Source organism: Gracilinanus agilis, chromosome 1, assembly GCF_016433145.1.
Source record: "Gracilinanus agilis isolate LMUSP501 chromosome 1, AgileGrace, whole genome shotgun sequence".
Taxonomy (NCBI): Eukaryota; Metazoa; Chordata; class Mammalia; order Didelphimorphia; family Didelphidae; genus Gracilinanus; species Gracilinanus agilis.
In genome coordinates, this window is record NC_058130.1 from 263,359,568 (window position 1) to 263,381,737 (window position 22,170).

General features: G+C 34.1%; 1 protein-coding gene across 1 annotated transcript in view; it reads right to left on the reverse strand.

Annotated features, from left to right (window-relative positions):
- The window catches only part of ERCC6L2 (ERCC excision repair 6 like 2), a 160,982-nt gene that overhangs the window by 48,947 nt on the left and 89,865 nt on the right, over positions 1-22,170 (reverse strand). Inside the window, 5 exon segments of the mRNA XM_044679773.1 lie at positions 6,018-7,206; positions 7,957-8,037; positions 13,916-14,068; positions 14,990-15,089; positions 18,100-18,195. Coding sequence (XP_044535708.1) covers positions 6,018-7,206; positions 7,957-8,037; positions 13,916-14,068; positions 14,990-15,089; positions 18,100-18,195 — 1,619 coding nt within the window.

The following is a 22,170-nucleotide window of genomic DNA, read 5'->3' on the forward strand; positions in this document are numbered from 1 at the left end:
TCATCATGGTTGTACTGGTTGTTTCTAGCAATTCAATTTTACTGATAGTCCTAACTTTCAAACTTAAGGGGCTCATTTTGGCCAACAGAGGATTCATGATAGAAGGAATGTATTTCCTTTAAAAAGCAGTTTTGAACTCATCTGTTTCCTTTAGCATGTTCTTGACACAGTGACAGCAACAGGAGTCTGGACTTTATGGTTAAGGGAGTTTTGTCTGATTGATTTTATTCAGCTTTATTATCCGCATTTATCTATTTTGTACCCATGCCCAGAAAATGTCAAGATCAGTAACATTTTAGGAAATGAAAAAAAATCTGAAGTTAAAAAATGGCTAAGTTCTTTACTGCTTTCCTTTCAGATTTATTTTAAAATTATGGACACAAATGATAGGGAGAGAGCCAAGACGTATGAAACTCTCTCCATTAACTCTGGCAGTAAACCCACTATCCTGACCTACAACACTATACTATTTCACTTTTAGGCCTCTCCCTCTCTCAAGCAGTGCCTGCCAATCATATAAAACTATGAAATGTTTCAGTGGAATGAATAAAACTGTAACTAATAGTTCCCCCTACATTTTCAAATCACCATGCTAAAAAATTTAGCCACAAAATAACTATGGAATTCTCAAAACATATTTGCTGGCATAAAAATTTGACCAATTTTAATATACAGAAAGATAAACAGAAGTAAAAATATATATAATTTCAAAGGCAAATAGTGCATCTTTCCATTTAGACAACTTTGTCATTATATAACATCATAGCAAGCGCAGTCTATTCAGCAGCATGATTCTATGAAACTGAACAATGTTAAGAATCCATGATACTTTTAAAATTTTTGATTCTGACTTATAATTCCAATAGTATGGGTTACTCTGGATGTGGACATTTCTTCCACCCTCACAGATCAAAGACCTTTCAGTACTTATAGGCTTAGAAAGCTGCCTGGGACCCTAAAAAGCTAAAGAGACTTGGCCCAGTGCCATAGAGCCATTTTATCCAGTAGGTTATGATATCTATTCACATGATATCTAAAATAAAATCTAAAATTACTGACAAACACCTCAAAAAATGTTTTCCCCTCAAAGTTCCTCTTGTATAATGTAAAGGCAATGTGGGTTGAAAGCAACCTTTTTATAAAGGTGAAAGCAGGCTAATTGACAATGAACGTTGGTTGGAGGAAGCAAGGCAAGAATGAGAGAAAGAATCCTGGAGGAGGGGCTTTTGGTCAGAGACTTCAAGGTGAGAGGAGGGGAGTAGCTCGTTCAGTGACCGACTAGGGATATGCCAAAGCCTGGTGTTCCTGTCAAAATCTAATATCATCTAAAGGAGATTGAAATCTCCTGATCCCTGAAGGGTCTAGGACTCTGGGAGCAGACCCTGAAGACTCAACCCATACCTTGCCTTACAGAAGGACCCAACCTTCTGTATAGCATAGGTCACAGATAGAAATAAGATTTAAGGGTAAGGGAAGGTGAACCTCTGCAGTCATTTTTGAGCTGGCCAGGAGGAAGGAACTTGTGGCTTAAGACTTTTGGAGGTTTTCCTGATCACCTCCATTCTCCCCCATCTTCAACTACCTTGATTACCTTGAATAAACATTTGCAACCAGATAAAAGGAGAAGTTAATTACAGAGACAAAGAGGGGAAAGGATCTGAGAGTTAGCAGCTTAGGGAGGACTCCATTCCAAGCAGGAACCCCTGCAGTGCAGGTTTTGCCCAAGTGGGAGGCTTCGGCCTGGGGAGGGTCTGTGCTTACCCAGCCAGAGATTCCACTCACCTCACCAGTTAGGGAAGCCTTCCCTTTTGCCATCAGTGCTAGCTCCTTTCTCTGATCTGTCATCATTTCAGAGATATCCCCTCTGCTGTCCAAGTAATAGGGGTATATCGAGAGAAGGAGCTAACAGGCACTCAGACCAAGTCTGTCCTCCCCTTGCCATCAAATATTCTCAAATATATCCATTATTTCAATAAATTCATCAGTAGGTGCTCATCATCTTCTAGGCTACTGCAATAGCCTCTAGGTTGGCTTCCTTCCCTCAAGTCTCTCTCCATTCCTTACCATCTTCCACACTGCTGCCTAAGTGATGACCTTCTTAAAGTTAAGGTCTGACCTAATCACTACCTCACCTCAATCAACATACACCAATGCCTCCCTCTCACGGCCAGAATCAGATATAAAATCCTCTGTTTGGCTTTTAAAGTCCTTCGATAACCTAGACCCTTCTACCTTTCTAGTTTTTTTACATCTTTTTCCCTTACATGAACTCTGTGATTCAGTGACATCAGTCTGCTTGCTTTTCTTTTTTTTTTTTTTTTAAACCCTTAACTTCTATGTATTGTCTCATAGGTGGAAGAGTGGTAAGGGTGGTCAATGGGGGTCAAGTGACTTGCCCAGGGTCACACAGCTGGGAAGTGTCTGAGGCCGGATTTGAACCTAGGACCTCCCATCTCTAGGCCTGACTCTCAATCCACTGAGCTACCCAGCTGCCCATTGCTTGCTTTTCTAACACCTCCTGACTGAACATTTTCACTGGCTATGCCTCATCCCTGGAATTCTCTCTCTCATGTTCTCTTTCTGGAATTCCTGGCTTTTTTCAAGTCCTGGCTAAAGTCTTTCCTGAAATTAGTGCCTGCCTCTGTTGATTAAATCCAATATATTTAGCATATGTATGTATATCTATCTGTCTTGCTGGTACATAGCTGCTTGCATGTTGTATCCCCAGCACTTAACACAGTTCCTTGAAAATGTGGGTGCTTAATAAATACTTGCTGAAAACCAAATATATTTCACTAGGTGCCACAAAAAAATTTCAGGTAAGCTACACTGAAGGTAAGGTGAAAATCAAACAACATAGCTATCATCATAACTTTTGTTGACTATTTTGAGATCATATAATTCCAAAAATTGTAAAATAGAATTGCATTATAAAACTCAAAGATGTATATCAAACTTAGTCCAACACTTAAGCACATTTTTTAGTTCTACTGCTATACTTTGGTGGAGAAACAAACAAACAAAAAAAAGCAAATGTAGTACATCACTTAGCAGTATGAAAGCTGAAGAGAACCTTATATATCATCTAGTTCAACTTCTCCACTGTATAAGTGAGAAAACTGAGGGCCAATGAGGTTAAATGATTTGTTCTCCTTCATTCATCCAAGATCAGAATAGAGTCTCCTAAGTACTTATGCTTCTATAATACATTACTTCCATAGATTTCCTGGCCTCTAAGGATTTGTACTTAGAAAATCAATCAAAAGGCATTTATTAAATACCTACTATGTGCCACACATTTGTTTAAATAATAGTTAAATAATATATTTTAAATGACTTTGGAAGTGAACACAAATAGAATAACTAGAAAGATCTCTCTCTTTTTTTTTTTTTAAATCCTTAACTTCTGGGTATTGGTTCCTAGGTAGAAGAGTAGTAAGGGTGGGCAATGGGGGTCAAGTGACTTGCCCAGGGGCATACAGCTGGGAAGTGTCAGAGGCCGGATTTGAACCTAGGACCTCCCATCTCTAGACCTGGCTTTCAATCCACTGAGCTACCCAGCTGCCCCAGAAAGATCTCTTAAGAGAGGGGTTCTTAACCATATTTTGGTGTCACAGATTCTTTCGGCAATCTGGTGAAACTTACAGCTCCATCTCAGAATGTTTTTAAATGCATGAAATTAAATATGTAGGAGTATAAAGGAAACTAATTATAATATTCTTTAAAAATGTTTTGAAAACAAGTTCATGGATCCCAGATTAAGTATCCTTGATTGAAGGTCATTTTCTATGAATTAGCTCAAAGCAAAAAAAAAATTTTTAATTTTATCTCTAAAATTTGCTTACAGAAAATCTGACCTTCATTTTCTCTGTTATTAGCCAATCTCTTCTGAGATCACATAGCAAAGAAGTTACAGTATACATTATGAGAAGGGAGGATTTATACCAGGAATGGAGGACTGCTTCAATATTAGGAAAACTATAAACAGAAGAGACATGATTAATAGCAAATAAAAAAATGGCAAGATTACATAGACGTTGAAAACATTTTTTGACAAAATAAGATATTCATTTATGTTCATCATAATTTAAAAACATACTAAAATGTATCTTTCCATTCCAAATAGGGCTAACTAGCCTAAATATGTCCACCAGTATCTATTTAAAATCATAAATATTGGAGCCATTTCAATTATGATCAGGAAGAAAGCAAGGATATCTCTTATCACCATTACTATCTGACAAGAGTCTAGAAATGCTAGCTATGACAATAAGACAAGAAAAAGAAACTGAGTAAATAAGCATTAATAAGGAGGAAATACATTTTTTGCTTTGGGAGATACTAGAGTAACTAAAATTAATTGAAGCAATTAATACCTTAAAGAAAGCAGCAGCATATAAAATAAATCCACAAAAATCATCAGTTATTTTCTGAGGAAAGCTGTGTATGTATGTGTGTGTGTGCTGGGAGAAGGGGTAATAGTGATATGAATCCAAAGCAGAAAATGCTTGTATAGGTCTCACAGGACTGAAGGGTAAATTTTAAGGGGAAGAGTGGGGAGTCTGATGACTCCAGATATTGCAGTTTCTACCTAGAAAAAAATTTATAATGCATTATTAAAGGGATGGTAAACAAACATTTAGAAAAGGAAACAGTGGTAACAGAGCCAATATAACTTCAAGAATTGGGTATGCTTAACTAAACTGACTTCCTCTTTTGACAGGATTTCTTGACTATCAGATGAGAATAGTATAGATATAATTTATTTAGATTTTTCAAAAAGCATTCAACAAAGTCTACCTTGCTAGGTAATAAAACTGCTGTAAAGTATATTTGGAACTAATTGAACAGATTAATTAAAGAGTAGTTCAATATCAGTTTGGAAGAAGTTCAATTATGGAGCATCACAAGAACCAGAGGCAGATCTATTTACTACTTTGATCAATGACTTGGTTAAAGAAAGGTTAAAGATGGTATACTTAACAAATCTGTGAATGACCTAATTCTAGGAAGGATAGATAGCATTTAGATAAAATAAATTTTAATAAGACTAATGGAAAGTTCTATAGTTAAGTTCAAAAAAATTAATTTCATAGGAACAAAAAGAGGAAAGCATAGATAGTAACAGTATGATGTAGCAATTGAAAACAATAAAAACAAACAAAAAAAATCTAATGTGAACTTGGGCTCCATTAAGAGAGACAGTGTCCAAAACTGCAGAGCTCAAGTATTGTGGACCTCTTCCCAGATCATTTGCAGTATTGAATTTTATCTGAAACACTGAATTTTAAGATATTACAAACTGTGGAGCATTTAGAAGACTGTGACAAGGACAGGAAGGGAATCTCAAGTGGAAGGCTATATATTATGAAGGAAAGAGCACTAGCTCTTAAGTCAGAAGCCCTTATCTATATGATCTTTGGCAAATGACTTAATGTCCCTGGGCCTCAATTTCCACATGTGCAATATGAGAGAGTTGGTCTGGATGGCTTCTGAGGTCCTTTTAGGCTCTATTTCTGCAATCCTATGATACTATATCATACAAAGATTGGCACTCAGTATGGAGAAGAGAAAACTCAGAGACCATTAAGTTGTTTTCAAGTATTTGAAGATCATGTGAAACAGTGATATTAGACTTAAGAGTTTGGGGTTGAGAAGGCACAATTAGAAGAAATTGGCAGATAGCAAAGAAACAACTTTAAGCCTGATGTAAGAAAAATTTCCTAATAATGAGAGCTGTTGAAAAAGTACAATGCGTTTCCCTAGTATGCAAAAAAGTTTTCCCTATCTAGAAGTCTTTAAGCAAAAACTGGATAACCACTTGTTGAGTATATTATAGAAGTCATTATATTGATGTATTGATTGAAATAGATCATTCCCTTCCAATTCTGAGATATTGTCATCTGCCTAGAGTGGAAAACTGAAGCCACTGAAACTGGAGAAGAGTGCTGAAGTGAGAATTCTAATTGTGCAAATAAACATTTTAATAAAAATCTTCAGAGCAAATTTATAGTCACCTAAAAAGTTATCCATGGATTCTCCTTTCTGTTCTTCAATAATGCCACCATCTTCATTTGAAAGTACCTTGGGTTCCCATTGTAAAAAGTTGATATTTTTCTTATTATAGTCAGTAGATTCTGTTGAGAAAGAAAGCTTACATTTCTTACTTTTTTGCCAGTGATTTTGTTTGGAGAAAGTGATTTTACTGGCTGTTGAATCATCGTCTGAAGATGAAAAATCATTTATACTGTGAGTGTCACTTTCTAAATCTGATGAATGTAACTGGCACACCTCTAATTTGTCATGAAGTTTCATTTTGCTTCCTTTTTTTGGTTTAAACTTAATAGAACTAGTTGTTTTCTTTCTTATCCTTAATTCTGAGGATATGTCAATATCATCTGATTCATCACTAATATCACTTACATTTTTTGTCTCCTTTATAGATTTCTGAACAACATTCTGTGGATGGTCTATTTTTTTATAAGTTGAATAATTTACACTGAAGCCAGAATTTTTGGAACTTGAACAATGGTCAACACTGGTTGTCATTTTAAAGGGCCTTTCTGCTTTGGAATCTTCAGAGGCAGCAAAAACTTGTTCATAATTCTTAGAAGAAAGCAATTTTTGAGTTACAAGTTGTGTTGGGAAGATGACATCACTATCGTCTGAACTGTCTTCTGTCTCTGTGGTCTTAGACAAAGCACAGTGCTGTTCCTCTTTATTTTTTAAGTCTCTTTCACTATCAGAATCAGAAGAAACATTGCCTTTTAGAGTTTCTGGCCTCCTTTGATATTTAAATTTTTCTTTTTGGTTTAGGTTGTTAATTATTTTCTGATGCAACAAAGTATTATGAGGGCTCTGACTCTTCTGATAGTCAACAACTGTATTATCTGTTGGTTCTGCTAGATGGTACAAGGATTGATCATCTGAACTTTCATCATTAGAATCAACATTTTCATCACTATCCTCAAGTAAGTCACTTTTTTCCTCAAAAAGTTTAGAAAAACCACACTGAAGCAAAGTAAGCTGTCCTGGAGAAACTGTGGTATTATTTTTATCAGAAATTTTATTTTTGGCAGTTTTTGTCCTTGAGCTCCCCATGGATTCCTCATCACTAAAATCACAATAGAGATCAAATACTTCTTTTTCCAATACTTCATCAGATTGTCCTTGTTTTTTGTGTTCTTGACATTCAAGATCTTCAGTCTAAAATGTTTAAAAAAAAAGAAGAAATTATGCTTCTATAAATATCTGTATTTCATAGGATGATGGCAGTGTACAGTTAAATATATAGGGCACATACTAAATATCAAATCAATTTATATGCATCAATTTGCTACGAATTTCAAATAGAAATTCCTTTTTTGGAGAGCAGTTGGAGACATTATGAATTTTAATTTAATCTAAATGTTAATGATAAATTATGATTGTTACATAAATGTCTTAATAATGGGGATAACAATCTTCCAATAAAGCACTTTCATTGGATAACTACTTGGACTCAAAGCAAAAGAAATGTTAAGAGACAGTAATGATCTAACTAAAAAATATAAGTTAGTTTCCAGTTTGAAGTGATTCACTAGATTTTTTTTTGTTTTTGTTTAATTCTATATCAATTCACATTTCAGTAAAAACGGATTATTGGGTTTGTTGGTGATTCAAAAAAAGTATAATTCAATTAAATCTAGTGTTCATCATTTGATTCAAACTTAAAGTTGTTCTAATATTTGTTGAAAATTCAAGAATGGAAAGTTGGTGTTAATGACATTTTCCCTAAAGTTTTTGTGATAATATTTCTTTGACTTTTTCTGGAATGAAACTCAAACAGTATTTTTATTTTCTCACCAATATGAAAGATTTTTCTTGGCACAGATAAACATAAAAGAAAAGAGAAAAGAAAAATCTTCAGCCATAAAAGTTTATGTATTCTGGGGCACAAATCCAAAGAATACTCACCATTTCTAATTTGTGTGTTGGAGGTCCTTCTTTCAACCATGTAGTGGCTGTCATGACCCCTGCTTCCACTTGGCCTTCTCTCTACAACAGCAACAAAAGAGAATGCAAATTGCTTAGAGAAAGCTATGCAAACTATGCAGTAAAAACAACCAGAACAACAAGAGAACTGGTTTGCTAATTCTCAGGGTTAAGAGAGAAAAATTCAGTGAGTTTTTCTTTTCTCTCACCATTCTTTTTCAGTTTACAAATTACATTACAAACATGTAGTGTTTTTAAGACATTTTAGTTTTATTATATTAATTTTTTTCCTTTTTAGATTTAGTAAAATTGGCATATTTTTCATCTTACACTAAAAGCAATATGAAATTATTCAAGTGAAATATATTATTCTATAACCATGTGTAACGAACACTGTTACATGTAGCATAAAAGACAGTATAGTTTAATGTCTATATATAAATGAATTACTATCACTAAAAGAATCTCAATTATAAATAATATTTGAACAGTAGTTTGGGGCATTTGATCAGCTAACCTGTAAACCTAATTATTTCTAAAAGGTCTACAGGGCAGGTGGGTTACCCTAGAAAAGTGGTTCCCAAACTTTTTTGGCCTACCTCCCCCTTTAAAGAAAAAATATTACTTAGCCTCTTGGAAATTAATTTTTTTTAAATTTTAATAGCAATTAATAGGAAAGATCACCTGTGATCATCACCGCCCCCCTGTAACGCTGCAGCACCCACCAGGGGGTGGTAGTGCCCACTTTGGGACTCACTGCCCTAGAAAAAGCAATAGAGCACTTGGTAGAAGGGGAAGGAGGCAGCACATGCCAGAAAAACTGAGCCACTGTTAGCACGACCTCCCTCTAGATGCTGAAATAAAAAGCTTAGGACCCTGAACCCAAGAGCCTTGGGAATAGTAAAAGGCCCAGGCCAATGCCTATAGCCATCATCCAATAAGCCTAGTTAAATACTTCTGCAGGTATTAAAGCCACATCTGTTGATGAGCCAGAAAAGAAAATTCTTATCACCAAAGTCCTTGTCACAGTCAAATAGCTTAAAATCAGAAACTGATATAATTTTATCAGTGGCAATGACATCAAAGAATAAATATTACCATTTGCTTTGTCACTGCATCTAAGGCCCACAGGAAATTTTCATCTGACAAAGAAGTGAAACTTTCCATGTGGGTTGCATCTTTTATTAGAATGTGAGTCCTTTAGTGTAGGCACTGTCTTAATTTGTATACACAACACTTTGCATTTAGTAAGCATTTAATAAATACTCCATTCCTTCCTTCCTTCATTTTAGGATTTGGAATGATAGAATCAAGGTAAAAAGAAATGTGAAAGTTCATGGAAGAGAGCTAAAAAAAAAATTTTTTTTTTTTTGCATCATGGACTCTTTTGGCAGTCTGATGAACTACTGATTTGATCTGATCCCTTCAGAATAATATTTTTAAATACATAAAAGACATCGAATTACAAAGGAAAATAATTATACTAAACTACATTTACAAAAATTGTTAAAAAAACACACACAAAGAAACAAATTTACAGACATCAGGCTTATAATCTCTATTTCAGAAATCAATTTATCTGAATGGTGCAAGGGAATGAGCTCTGTTTTGAAACCAGAGGATCTGGATTCAAATCTTAATTGTCACATAATATCTGAGTATCTGGGCCTTAGTTTCTTCATCTGTAAAAGAAGGGTGTTAGACAAGATGATCTGTGAGCACTTCTAGCTATTGTGGGGGTTAAAATTGGAGCTTGACAAAGATCGGAGAGCAGTTTTACGCTATATGCTGATAACTTTATAAACCTTTGATCCTAATTCAAACTCCTTAACTTCCAGATGAAAATGAAGTTAAGAGAGTTTAAGTAACTTCTTAAGGTCACAAAGCTAGTAAGCAGCAGAGACAGGATTCAAACTAAATGTTTGGTCCGTACATGATCATAAATAATGATTTTCCTGAGGTTGCCATCTATATTGGCATAGTCTTTAAGAATCTATGGTGTCAACTTCATGTCATTATGAGGCACAGGAGTAGAACTTTTGTGGTTAAGATGTTTATGATACCACCAATAATAATTTATTTGGTGACTATCTTGCTTCTGTGTGTCATAGGTATGACCAGAAAAGGAGGTGAACTGGTCAAGTAATAAGAGTGAAGGATAAAAATTTGAGCTGCGTTGGTACACTGATAATGCCAAAAGGCTTATAGGAAAAGTTTCTAGTAAACTGGATTGATTATTTACGGAAGATTTATGGGAGAACATGAGCATTAATCATATAGGAAGATGAGCTATGGACAAAATGCATTCTCTACTGGTAGAGCATATATCCATATTGATAAAATTATCAATTCTTTGAAAGACTGCACAATAAGGAGAAAGGCAGAAAATGATGGAAAAAAATTACCTTAACTGGAATCATTGCATCAAAATACCCTGAATATTACTACATGAAGACTAAATTAATTTATCAAGCAGCTAGCTTCTTTTTTTAAATGCCAAAAGCATCAGATTTGGAAATTAATAGGTCATTAATAATTTTGGAAAGTGGTTCCAGGTGAGTTATGTGGGAGGCAGTATGCTTTGTGCTAGAGACATAAAACAAGAAGTGAAAGGAATACCTGCCTGTTAGCAGCCTATGCCGAAATGCGGTTGACAAGAAGTATATACATACATATATATATATATATATATATATATATATGTACAAAATAAATATAACATGGATAATTAAAAATATATTCAAACTGGGTCAGCAGAAGTTGGAGGACTAGGAAAACCTTAATTAAGAAGCTTGAGTTACATCTTAAAGGAAGAGATGGACTTTACATGGCAGAGGCATGTAAAGGTATATTCTAGGTATGTGGGACAGTCACTATATGAAGAGATGGAAGATGGAATGTCACATGTAAGGAACAGACAGAAGAAGAACAGGATTACAGGCTGTGGGTGGTAGAGAAATGTACAATGAGCTTTAAAAAATAGATTGAGTCCAGGTTATAAAATGCTTTAATCTAACAGAAGAGGAAATATTTGAGTCTAGAAACAATAGGAAGCCACTAGCTTTGATACCAATTCTATTTACATGATAGAAAGATAGACAGTTATCTAATCTCAGTTATCTAATTAAAGATCTTAGTTTAAACCCACTAGAAATGAAAAGGCTACCAAAAAAGAGAATGCAGGGGAGGGAAGAGAGAATACCTGCAGTTGGGAATACCTACTGTTAAGGGATATTATATGGATGATGAACCAGCACAGGAGACTGAAAAGGAGCTATCGAACAAGTAGGAGGAAAACCATTGGGAAGTGGTGTCACAAAAACCCCAAGAAGAAAGCATCACAGAGAGGTGGTCAACATTGTTAAATGTAGCAAATAGGTAGAGAAAGATGATGACTGAGAGAAAAATATAAGATTTGGAAATTAATAGATTATTGGTAATTTTGGAGTGATTCTGGTTGAGTTATGAGGGTGGAAAATAGACTGCAAAAGGTTGAGGAGTGAGAGGAAAGGAAGTGGCTATAACCTTTGGGTTTCTAGACTAAGAATTTCTCAGAAAAAATAATTAGGCCATTCAGGTTCCTAGTTTATTAAATCTAATACCCTTTTCCTTTTATAGGAAAGGAAGATCAAATAGTGAATTCAGAAAGTTTTTTTCAAGGAATTTGGAATAAAAAAAAAAGGAAGAGATATAGGATAATTTCTTGAGGAGTTGGTAGTCTGATAAAGGTTTTGTTGTTGTTGTTGTTTTTAAATAGAATTGAGGAGTTAGACATTTTTGAATCAGAAGACAAGGAGACACTGAAGATTCAAGAGCCTGGTAGTGCGGATTATTGATGCTCCTATCTGCTGCAGAATGCAGGACAGGGAAGAATCAAGTGCACATGTAAAAAGATTCAACAAAGACTACCTTTATGTCAAAGGGGAAAAAAAAGGGAAGAATGGGAAATAATGTCACAGGGTTTTGAGATGAAGAGGAGAGAAGGAAGAGTTCGTATCGAAATATCTCAATTTCTTAATAAAAAAAGGCAAGGTCGGGGCAGCTGGGTAGCTCAGTGGAGTGAGAATCAGGCCTAGAGACGGGAGGTCCTAGGTTCAAACCCGGCCTCAGCCACTTCCCAGCTGTGTGACCCTGGGCAGGTCACTTGACCCCATTGCCCACCCTTCCCAATCTTTCACCTATGAGACAATACACAGAAGTACAAGGGTTTAAAAAAAAAAAAAAAAAAGGCAAGGTCCTCAACTGCAAGAACTGGGGCTAAGAAGGTATGAGAGCCATCAAACGAGGATGGAAAAAAAGGTTTCACATAGCTTTTATGTAGAGTAGGATGATAAATCAATTATAGAAATAAAAGGACCGTGATGTTGCAGATGCTGCAGTGAGGGTTCAGTCAGTGTTGGATAACAATTTTGTAATGCATACATTAAAAATTCTGGATTCTTTTAGCTACATTCAGCAGCTGATAAGTAAAAGAAGAGAAGAGAGATGGTGGAAGTAATATAAGGTTATGGTTTAAGAAGATATTAAGGCAAGGGATTCAAGAAATAACTATTAATTATTAATAATAAGTAATAATAATTAATTGAGATTGGAGAGAAAGTAATCAAAGCAGGGGAAAGACCTTTAGAATATATTAAGGAGTGAAGGGATTGGTAGTCTTGAGGAGGGCGAAATTTGCAGGTAATAATTAAGAACTAATGTGAACCATCTCTATGTATATTACTCTAGTATAAAGGCAGGAGAGAAAGATGATGAAACAGTTGGTGAACTCCCTCTGAAAGGAAGGAGAATGACTTGGGGATCAATCTACTACAGCCACCATAATTTCAATTAGGTTGAATACTTCAAATTATTGAAGTATTTCATAATTATGAGTAGACTTCAAAAGAGCTAAGGTTGTTGAGAGATAGAAGCACAATAAAAGTGTAACATATTAAAATAATCATAGAATAAGAAAAAATTTTTAAAGTATTGCACTAGCCATTGATGATTAATCTGGTCCTTCTTGTTATTTACCATTTTAAGATGCTTGTCCTATCTCTCCAATTAAATTATAGGTTTCATGATTGAAAAAACCTTTATACCTTTAGTACCCAGCACAAAAGATAAAAAATACATTTCAACCAATTATGATAATGAATTACATGAAGGACCTGCCACCCACTAGTATAATGACTTTGGGTAAGTTATACCTCGCTGGGTCTTAGCTGCCTCATTTTAAAAAAGTGGGGATTAAACTTGATGTTATGTAAGGCTGCAAACAACAAATGATAAACATTATATGAGTCTAGGTAGGACTTTGTCCTTCCCAGTATCTATTATAGAATACTTAAGTCAAAGAGATCAAATTTCTTGTGTAATGAAAAATTTTAAGAATTTTTTTGAAAGATACAAAAATGTTCCATTTAAAGAACAAGAAACATCTGTATGCTGAAGATGAACATAACTAGAAGAGTCTGAAAATTGGTGTGGAATTTTTATTGGGAACAGCAAACAAAAATCTCCATGACACATGAGACAGTATCTCAGGGAGTATTTGGTAACTTTTAATCAAAACACATTTTATATTTTTGTTTATTTGTGGAGGACCTTTTTCCCCCTGAAATTTCAGCAGCTGTTTCCAAAAGAATACACTTTCCTTTGTCAGTGTGCAAATGACTTTGAAAACAAAAGGAATCCCATGTTCAGGCCTGTGGATATAGGTATGAGAACTTTATGAATGTACATGGGAAAAGTTATTTAAAAGCACAAGGCTTTATTTTTCAAAAGTCTGTTTGCAGCTCTCTAAAAATGTAAATTCTAAGAATCTTGTAATATATCTTGTAAGAAAAATAATTGCAATTTCCTTAAGATCTAGACTTACATTCTCTAGTGCACAAATGGGAAAAAAACAAATTATTGTTTAAAAGCTTACTGAAAAGGCCAAAAGAACTTTTCACACCTCTAAGATATCCCTTGTAAGACAGGACCCCTGAGATCTTAGTTTGAAGAGGTTGTGGATCCCAAAAAGTTCTCCTTGATGTTCTTTGGATCCTTGAACTGCTTCAAAATACCTCTTGGCATTTTCACTCCCAACCACCACACAGTGCAGTTGCTAAAACAGAAAAATACAAGATATTTCAGTAGTGTTTGATCCAACAATATGTCAGAATTTCCTGGCATTACCAGTATATACACAGTTTTAGGTGGAGTAGACAAAAACTCCTTAGGGAGGAAATTTTGTTTTAATTTCCATGGAAGATGCTGCCATTGTGGAGAAATAATCATCTGACTAGTTTTATTGAAGACAAAACAAAAAAATAATTTTACATTTTTTAATCTGTTTTCTACCTATTACCTACAAAATAAAGTCAATATTAATTTTTTATTATTTTTTAACACGAAAAGAACAAATTTCTATGTACTTTTATCTTGTTAAGTGGTTCTGGAGAAATGCTACAATAAGAACTATTAAAAATTGCAGAATAAAGAAAATTTTTTTCATTTTATTTTTCTTCTAGCTATAACATACTATAATTTTATAATGGGAGATAGGTTAATAAGAGATCAGTCCTACAAGCATTTGTGTTTGTTGTGCTTATTTCAGGAAGGGCCTGATAAAGTGGAATGTCCTCAAATTCAGAGCATGTACAAGTGGTTTGGGTATCTTGCTTCCCAGTCTGAAAACCTTATGATGAAGAAATGGCCATTTAATTAGCTTCTGAGTTAGAACTGTACATGCATACAAAAAAATCTCAATTATTCAACCATATTCTTTTCTCTTCCTTACTTCTAAAAGTTACCTCTAAAACTTGGCAATGGGGGACGGCCTGGAAACCTGACCTACTAATCTGTGAATAGATTTGGAAAGTAAGTTTCGAGATTTGTCTAAAAGCTCAATCGGTACTTTCATGTGTAAATTTTGTTATGGTTAAAATATGAATAAAAATGTATTTCCTATTACTATTTCTATCTAAATATACTCTGCTAAAAGGCAATTTCTTCTAAATCAGACAAAAGAAAATTCAAATTTTACCTGTTTATATACCTGACGTAAGTACATGATCTCTTCCACAGTTCCTAAGGATATCAGCCTAAATACTTTCACATCTCGGCATTGCCCAATCCTATATGCTCTGCAAAAATCAAACACAAATTCAAAAACAAATTAACTTAAAGGGCTTTGGGCTGGAAGGCAATTTATATCTCTGTGAGAGTCTAAAAACTCAAAATCTTGATTTATTTTTAACTTATTTACATGACCATTTCTGAAGGTGTCCTTGCCCTTCCAGTACCCAACAAATCATCCTTAAAACAAAGAGTGAAAAAGAGAGAATAAAAAGCAGTTCAGAAAAATAAACTAATATCATAAGCAATGTTCCATACTCATTGATTCCTGTTTCTGCAAAGAATGGAGGAAAATTCTTTTTTTTCTACTTTCTTCTTGGGGCTCAGACTTGGTCACAATTAACTCAAGTGAATTTTAAAAAGCATTTATTATGTGCTTACTATTTGTTCTAAGCACTATGATAGGCACCAGGAATATAAAAACAAAAAAGGAAAGTTCCTGTCCTCAAGTAGTTTACAGTCTAATAAAGGAAGATAATAAAGTATTAATAGTTTATTTAAAGGCATATTGGTAATTAAGAAGGCCACGTGCCTGCTAAGATCTGATTCAAATCGCCTGCCATTACCTTCTGCCCACCTGGCTGCTTCATGGAAAGAGAGCGTCTCCCAATCACATCAGGAGTCTTATACCTCTGTCTACATGATCACACTTCCTACGTAAGAGGAATCATGGGAAATGTAGTTCTCAAGTCCTCTAAATGTCCACAGGAAGTTTATATCATGGACCTGAATATTAAGACTCAATGAACCCCAAAGAACCCCAAATTCCAATGAGACATACATATCAGAGACTGGCAAGTCACAGCAACGAGGAGCAGAAGCATATGGCAACTGATTTCCATGTCTTTCCTAGAAATAGTTAATGTTGATGGTACAACTGTAAGAGCTAGCATCAGAAACGAAGATGAAGAAGGAGAGTATGCTTGGCATAAAGATGGTCAGGGAGCAGCTGCTTGACAGGTCTAGATTGAGTTAGATGGAAAACTATTCTGTTTGTTGTAATTTTAAAATGTCTAAGTTTCAATTGCTTTGTGATTACTCTTTCTATTTATAGTGTTGCAGTCATTGTGTATATTGATTTTCTGGCTCTGCTTCCTTCATTTACAACAGTTCCCTAATGTCTTTTCATGCTTCTCTATACTCAACCTGCCTATCATTTCTAAGACAAGAATAATACTGAGTTACAGTCATGTATCATAAAGTTTTTAGCCATTCCTCAGGCAAAGGGTGTCTACTTTGTTTCTAGAACTTTGCTATCACAGAAAGATGCTATGAATATTTTGACATATATAGAGCCTTTCTTTTTTGTCAGTGACCTACTTCCTTGGGTTATATTCCTAATGATAATGCCTTTTTTTTTTTAAACCTTTACCTCTGTCTTAGAATCAATACCATGTAGTAAGGGCTGGGCAATGGGGATTAAGTGACTTGCCCAGGGTCACACAGCTAGGAAGTCTCTGAGGCCACTGAACCCAGGACTTCCTGTCTCTAGGCCTGGCCATCAATCCAATGAGCTCCCCAGCTGACCCCATGCCATTTTCCTCCACCTTAAACAATAAGCCCAATGTCTCTTAGGAGCTACAGAATGGCAGAACGGCCAGACGTATCTTTTCTCTCAAACACACAATTACATATTCCACTAGCTTCTCCTTTGAGATCTACATCTAAAACTCATTAACAAGTTAAATATTTCAGTAGTTGTTACTCAGTAACTGTGGAAGGGTTGATCTGGAAAGTGGAAGCTTCTGCTCAAAATACTGATTATCCCAGTTTGTAAAATGGTAAAAGGGTCTGAGAAAGCATACTTTTATTTTTTTTTTCTATCTCTATCATATTTCTGCTGCTATTGTTGTTTATTTGATTCAAACCAACCTCTTATTTAACTTTCTTCTCCCATTTCTAGGATGGTAGTTGCTATAGAAGCTAATGGCCCAATTTATCAAAATTGACTTCAGGAAAACCATGAGAATAATAAAGTAACAGTTAATTTGTTACATTTACATTATAAATATATTTTAATGCAAATATACAATTATATATTCATATACATAATTATTTATATTTAATCATATAATTATATGGTTTTAGTTATATATTTGATAATTAGCATTTAATTATTTACTATATGCTAATTCAATTCAATTAATTATATATTTGATGTTTGGTATTTAGTTTATATATAATAAATTCTAATTTATATATAATTATATTATATGTAAATATAATTACCTCATAATTATATCATTATATTTACACTCAGTTAACTGAGTGGGCTAAGTACTACATCCTTATCAGCAGTCCTCTCATAAGATAAGTCCTACCCAAAATATGTTATTTGTTAATCAATCCAATTTGACTTAAAAGAATCTAAGATCTGAATATAAAGTTTTCTATGTATTACATATTATTAAAAAGCCAAAAAATTTTCTATATGAAATCTGAAGAGACTGGCTATATTTCTTATCAACACTTTTTATATAATTTAAAGAATATATAAGCTTCACATCAAAAGAGAAGACATTTTAATAATCCTGGATTTCTGTTAAATCATACTAGGAATGGTTCCAACACTTTGGAAAAATGACTAATATACTTCATGCCAGAATGAATCCCCAAACTATATTTAAAAATAAAATTTATAGGATTATTAAATGTTCATGCTATAAGAAATTATTTCATTCGATTCTCTCATTTTACAAATAATGAAATAGTGGCATAAGATTAGGTGATTGCTCAGGTTCATACTATTAATCTCCATCAGAGCATAAGGCCTTTTTTTCAGAACAGAAATAGATGCTTAAAAATATATTTAGTATTTAAATCACTGAACAATTACAATTAAGAATAAATGACATTTTGAAAAGGCCTAAGTATTATTAAACAGGAAGATTTCCTTTCCGTGCCTCAACCAAATTTAGATCAACTTAAACTTTTAAATTTCATGACCAAATATTATTTTTAAGAACTCTACATGATGAGCAGTAATAAATCATTTCAAATGATATCAAGAACATTTACCTGTCAATGGCTTGAAGATCATTGGCTGGATTCCAGGTAGGATCAAAGATTACAACTACATTGGCACCAACAAAATTGAGGCCAAGTCCACCAGCCCTTGCAGAAAAATGGGAAAAATAAGAAAAATAAGATTAGAAAGTTCTTTTAGAAATGCTACTTCCTCAAAAAATAAAAGAACAGTACCTAAACGTAACTCATTAAGTTTTCATCTGAGGGATTAACTTTGCCTGGCTTTTATTTAAAAAAAAAAAAAAAAAAAAAAAAAAAAAAGACTGTACAAACACTAAATAAGCAAGAACCAAGAGAATCTTTTTGCACACTGACTAAAATATGATGAAAAAGAAATATATAACATATTTCTGAAATTACTTTTCCCCCCAAAAAAAGTTGACTTGCCAAGTCAAGTGAACAATCTTCTTCCCTGTTGCCTTTTAGACTTTTCGATACTATTTGTAAAATGTTTTACAACATATTTTTAAAATTGTATAATGAAGCCAACCAAGTAAAGCACATTTTGTAGGCCCCATGAATAAGTGTTTTAGGGAAAAAAATGTTCTTTTGAAACTGTTTGAATCTTTTGAACTGATAAAATTTTCAATTATAAAAACCCTAAAAGTTTAAAAGTATGAATCAAAACAAATTCTATAAGAAAACTTAGAGCGAACCTTCTCTGCTAAGAGCTGTAGGAAGAAAATCAGGGAGCACACTGTAAATATGGGGGACCAAGAAACTCCCATAGTCAAGTTACTACCATATTCTACTATTGTAAGCTTAGCAAATGAACTCTTGTGATAAAAAACTGTCAATCAGAGAGTATAATTAGGAGTTGCTCCCCGGGACTCTAAATCCCAGATTTCCATGTTCCTTCTCACATTATACCCCTAAATTTTGGAGATAAAGTCTGTGTGTGACCCTGCCCCTGTCACTCTTTTCCTGCAAACGTGGTCAGGAAAGTTTTCTTTACTCAGGTTTTTAATTTTGTCCTTTTTAATTTCTTTTACTTCAAGTGATTATTAATAAATTCTATAAAATATAATACTTGAAGTTATTGGATATTCATTTAAATTTTACAAGAAAAATATAGTTCCAGTACCCAAAGTAGGGAGGGATGAAGTAGACAAAAAGAATGATAGCTCATGATAATTATTTTTGAAAAAATTATACAAAAGATAAGTGTAGAAAAAATAGCATTTAATAAAAATAATTCTTCATCACCAAGTTGGTTGGTACCAGGGCATTAGGAATAGTTCAACACTTGGTAAAAAAAATAATTATTCATGTGAACAACAAGAAATACATAAATTATTTAAATAATCACAGTAGGAAAAAAGCCTTCAATAACCCCCACAGCATAGTTTATCTTCTAATAAAAGCAACAGCAACGACAACAAATATAGGCAGAAAAGAAGCAGTAGCAGTGTTATGGTTTGGGGAAGGTCTGAGTTCAAGTCCTACTACTAACACATATTCTATGACCTTAGAAAAAGATTACTAAAACTCACAATATGTTAGGGCAATTCTTTAAGATGATTAGTTGCAGAAAAGTTCCTGATTTGCATTGAGAGGGAGTTTTCTCATCAAGAATCCCCTACAAGGTCACAAATGTAGAACTATGAAAAAAGCATGGTGGACTCTTTTAATAAACCCCAAAGATCAATTTTTTTTAAATTTTATTTACCTGAAACCAACCAATTAAACCATAAGCATTTATTAAGCACTTATTTGTGCTAGACTTGGAATACAAAGGAAAAGTAAAAAGAATCTTTGCCCACAAGGACCATAAATTCTAACTATTCTAATAACTAGTATTTACAATGAAGGAACATGAAGTTTTCCTAATAGTTGTACAAAGCAAGAATGTTCCCTGATTATTTGACACAGTACCAGAAACAGTACCCCAGGATACAAAAGACATAAATATTAGCAAAGAGACAAATTTATCCCAACTTGAAGACTGAAATAATGCATTCCTTTATCCCAGAAAAGAAATTGATCACTCAGTAAAATAATAAGACCAGTGAGGTGATGCAATAGATAGAATGCTGGCCCAAACTCAGAAAGACCTGAGTTCAAATTTGGCCTCATACACTTATTAGCTGTGTGATTTTGGGTAAGTCATTTAACCCTGTTTGCCAGTTTTCTCATCTATAAAATGAGATGGAGAAGGAAATGGTAAACCACTCCAGTATATTTGCTAAGAAAACCACAGATGAGGTCACAAAGAATCACACACAACTAATTGACAAAACAACAATAATAGGCTATAAAATAAATCCACATTTGAGAAAGAAGGAAAAGTCTCATGTGAAAATATTTATGACAGAATTTAATTGAGTAGCAAAGCAATACTAGGAAAATGGGAACTAATTTTCCATGGGTTAGGAATTGGCTGACCAAATTTTGGTACCTAAAAGTGTTACTATACCACAGAAAACAACACTAGGAAGAATTTGGAGGAACAGGGAAGGTATTTATATGTGTGATGTGGAATAAATAAAGTAAGAATAACAAGACCAGCAAAAACAACAGAGTAAATGAAGCAATATATTTCAGGATTCTTGCATACTTTCACAAAGATTCAGAGTGAACACCAGACTAATTAATGACTAAAATACAAGTAGAAACAGAAGCAGTTTGTTTTTCTAGTCTAAGATTGCTGTTTGAGTCCACAGAGATATGACCAATGGAGAGACTGCAGCTCTGTCAGTCTAATCCAAGAATAGAAGATATTGGATTTAGCATACTGGCCGAGACAAGAAATAAGCCTTCAGCTCTGAAGATCAGACTCTAGACTTGGCTCAGGAAGGGGATAAGGATAAAACTACAATCCCTTATCTCTTCTAAATACAAGTGACCAGGACAAGGACTTCAGACTCAGAATGGGCTTATATGTCTGTTGTTCAGAATACACAGTCTTCTAGCTAAATGACAGCGATTAGGGCCAGAAAAATCTCCATTGTAAATCTAAATAGGGGAAAGGCTACCATTGTGTTAACCAAATCAAAGTCTAGAACCTGCAAAGAACAGACAAAGAGGACAACAATCAAATGCTGTGCCTATATGAGACCACTTTGGGCCTCCTGAAATCTGGCAGTTCCTTGGATTGAGCCACATCTGAGATCCCTGAAGAACCTAACTTTCATTAGCTGGAGAGCACAGATATAGTTCTCCACATAATAAGGATAAGGGCCATATAAGAGCACAACATTCCCTTTAGAAATGCACAAAGAATGATGGCAGCTTAGTAGCAGTGAAAGTTGAAACCTCTCTAACAATCTTTCCAAACCAATCTCTAAAAAGCACCTCAAAAAAAATGGGAGGACCTGTTTGTACAAAAATATTTATAGCTGCAAAAGAATTAGAAACTAAAGGGATGTCCCTCAATGGTTAATGGCTGAACAAATTGTGGTATACGAGAGTGATAGAATACTACTGTCTTATAAGGAATGTGATTTCAGAAAGAAATGGAAAGATCTATGTAAACGGATATAGAGTGAAATAAGCAGAACCAGGAAAACATTATACACAGTAACTGAATTATTGTGGGACCATTAAATGTGACATACTTTGTTACTAACAGCAATACAATGATCCAGGATAATTCTGAGGGACTTACGAAAAAGAATGTTATCTACCTCCAGAAAAAGAACTGTTGCAATAGGAATGCAGATGAAAAGTATGATTATCACTTGTTTATTTGGGTATATGTTTTCGGGTTTTGGTTTTATAAGATGATTCATCACAAAAATGAATAATGTAGAAATATGTTTTGTGCGATAATCCATTTATTACCCAGTCTGAATTACTTATCAGCTTTGGGAGAGGGGAGGGAAAAAGAGAGGGAGATAATATGAATCATATAACTTCGGAAAACTTATGTGGGAATTTGTTATTAAAATAAATAAATTTTGGGGGAAAAAAAAAAGAAATGCACAGAGAGTAGCCCAAACAAAGTTCCAATGTAGGACACTAAACTGAAAGAACAAGTAAACAAAAAAAGGTTTCCTTGATGAAGAGCAAATATAGTATTAAGGATATCTATGGCACAAACAATGAGGAGAGTATGTCCTA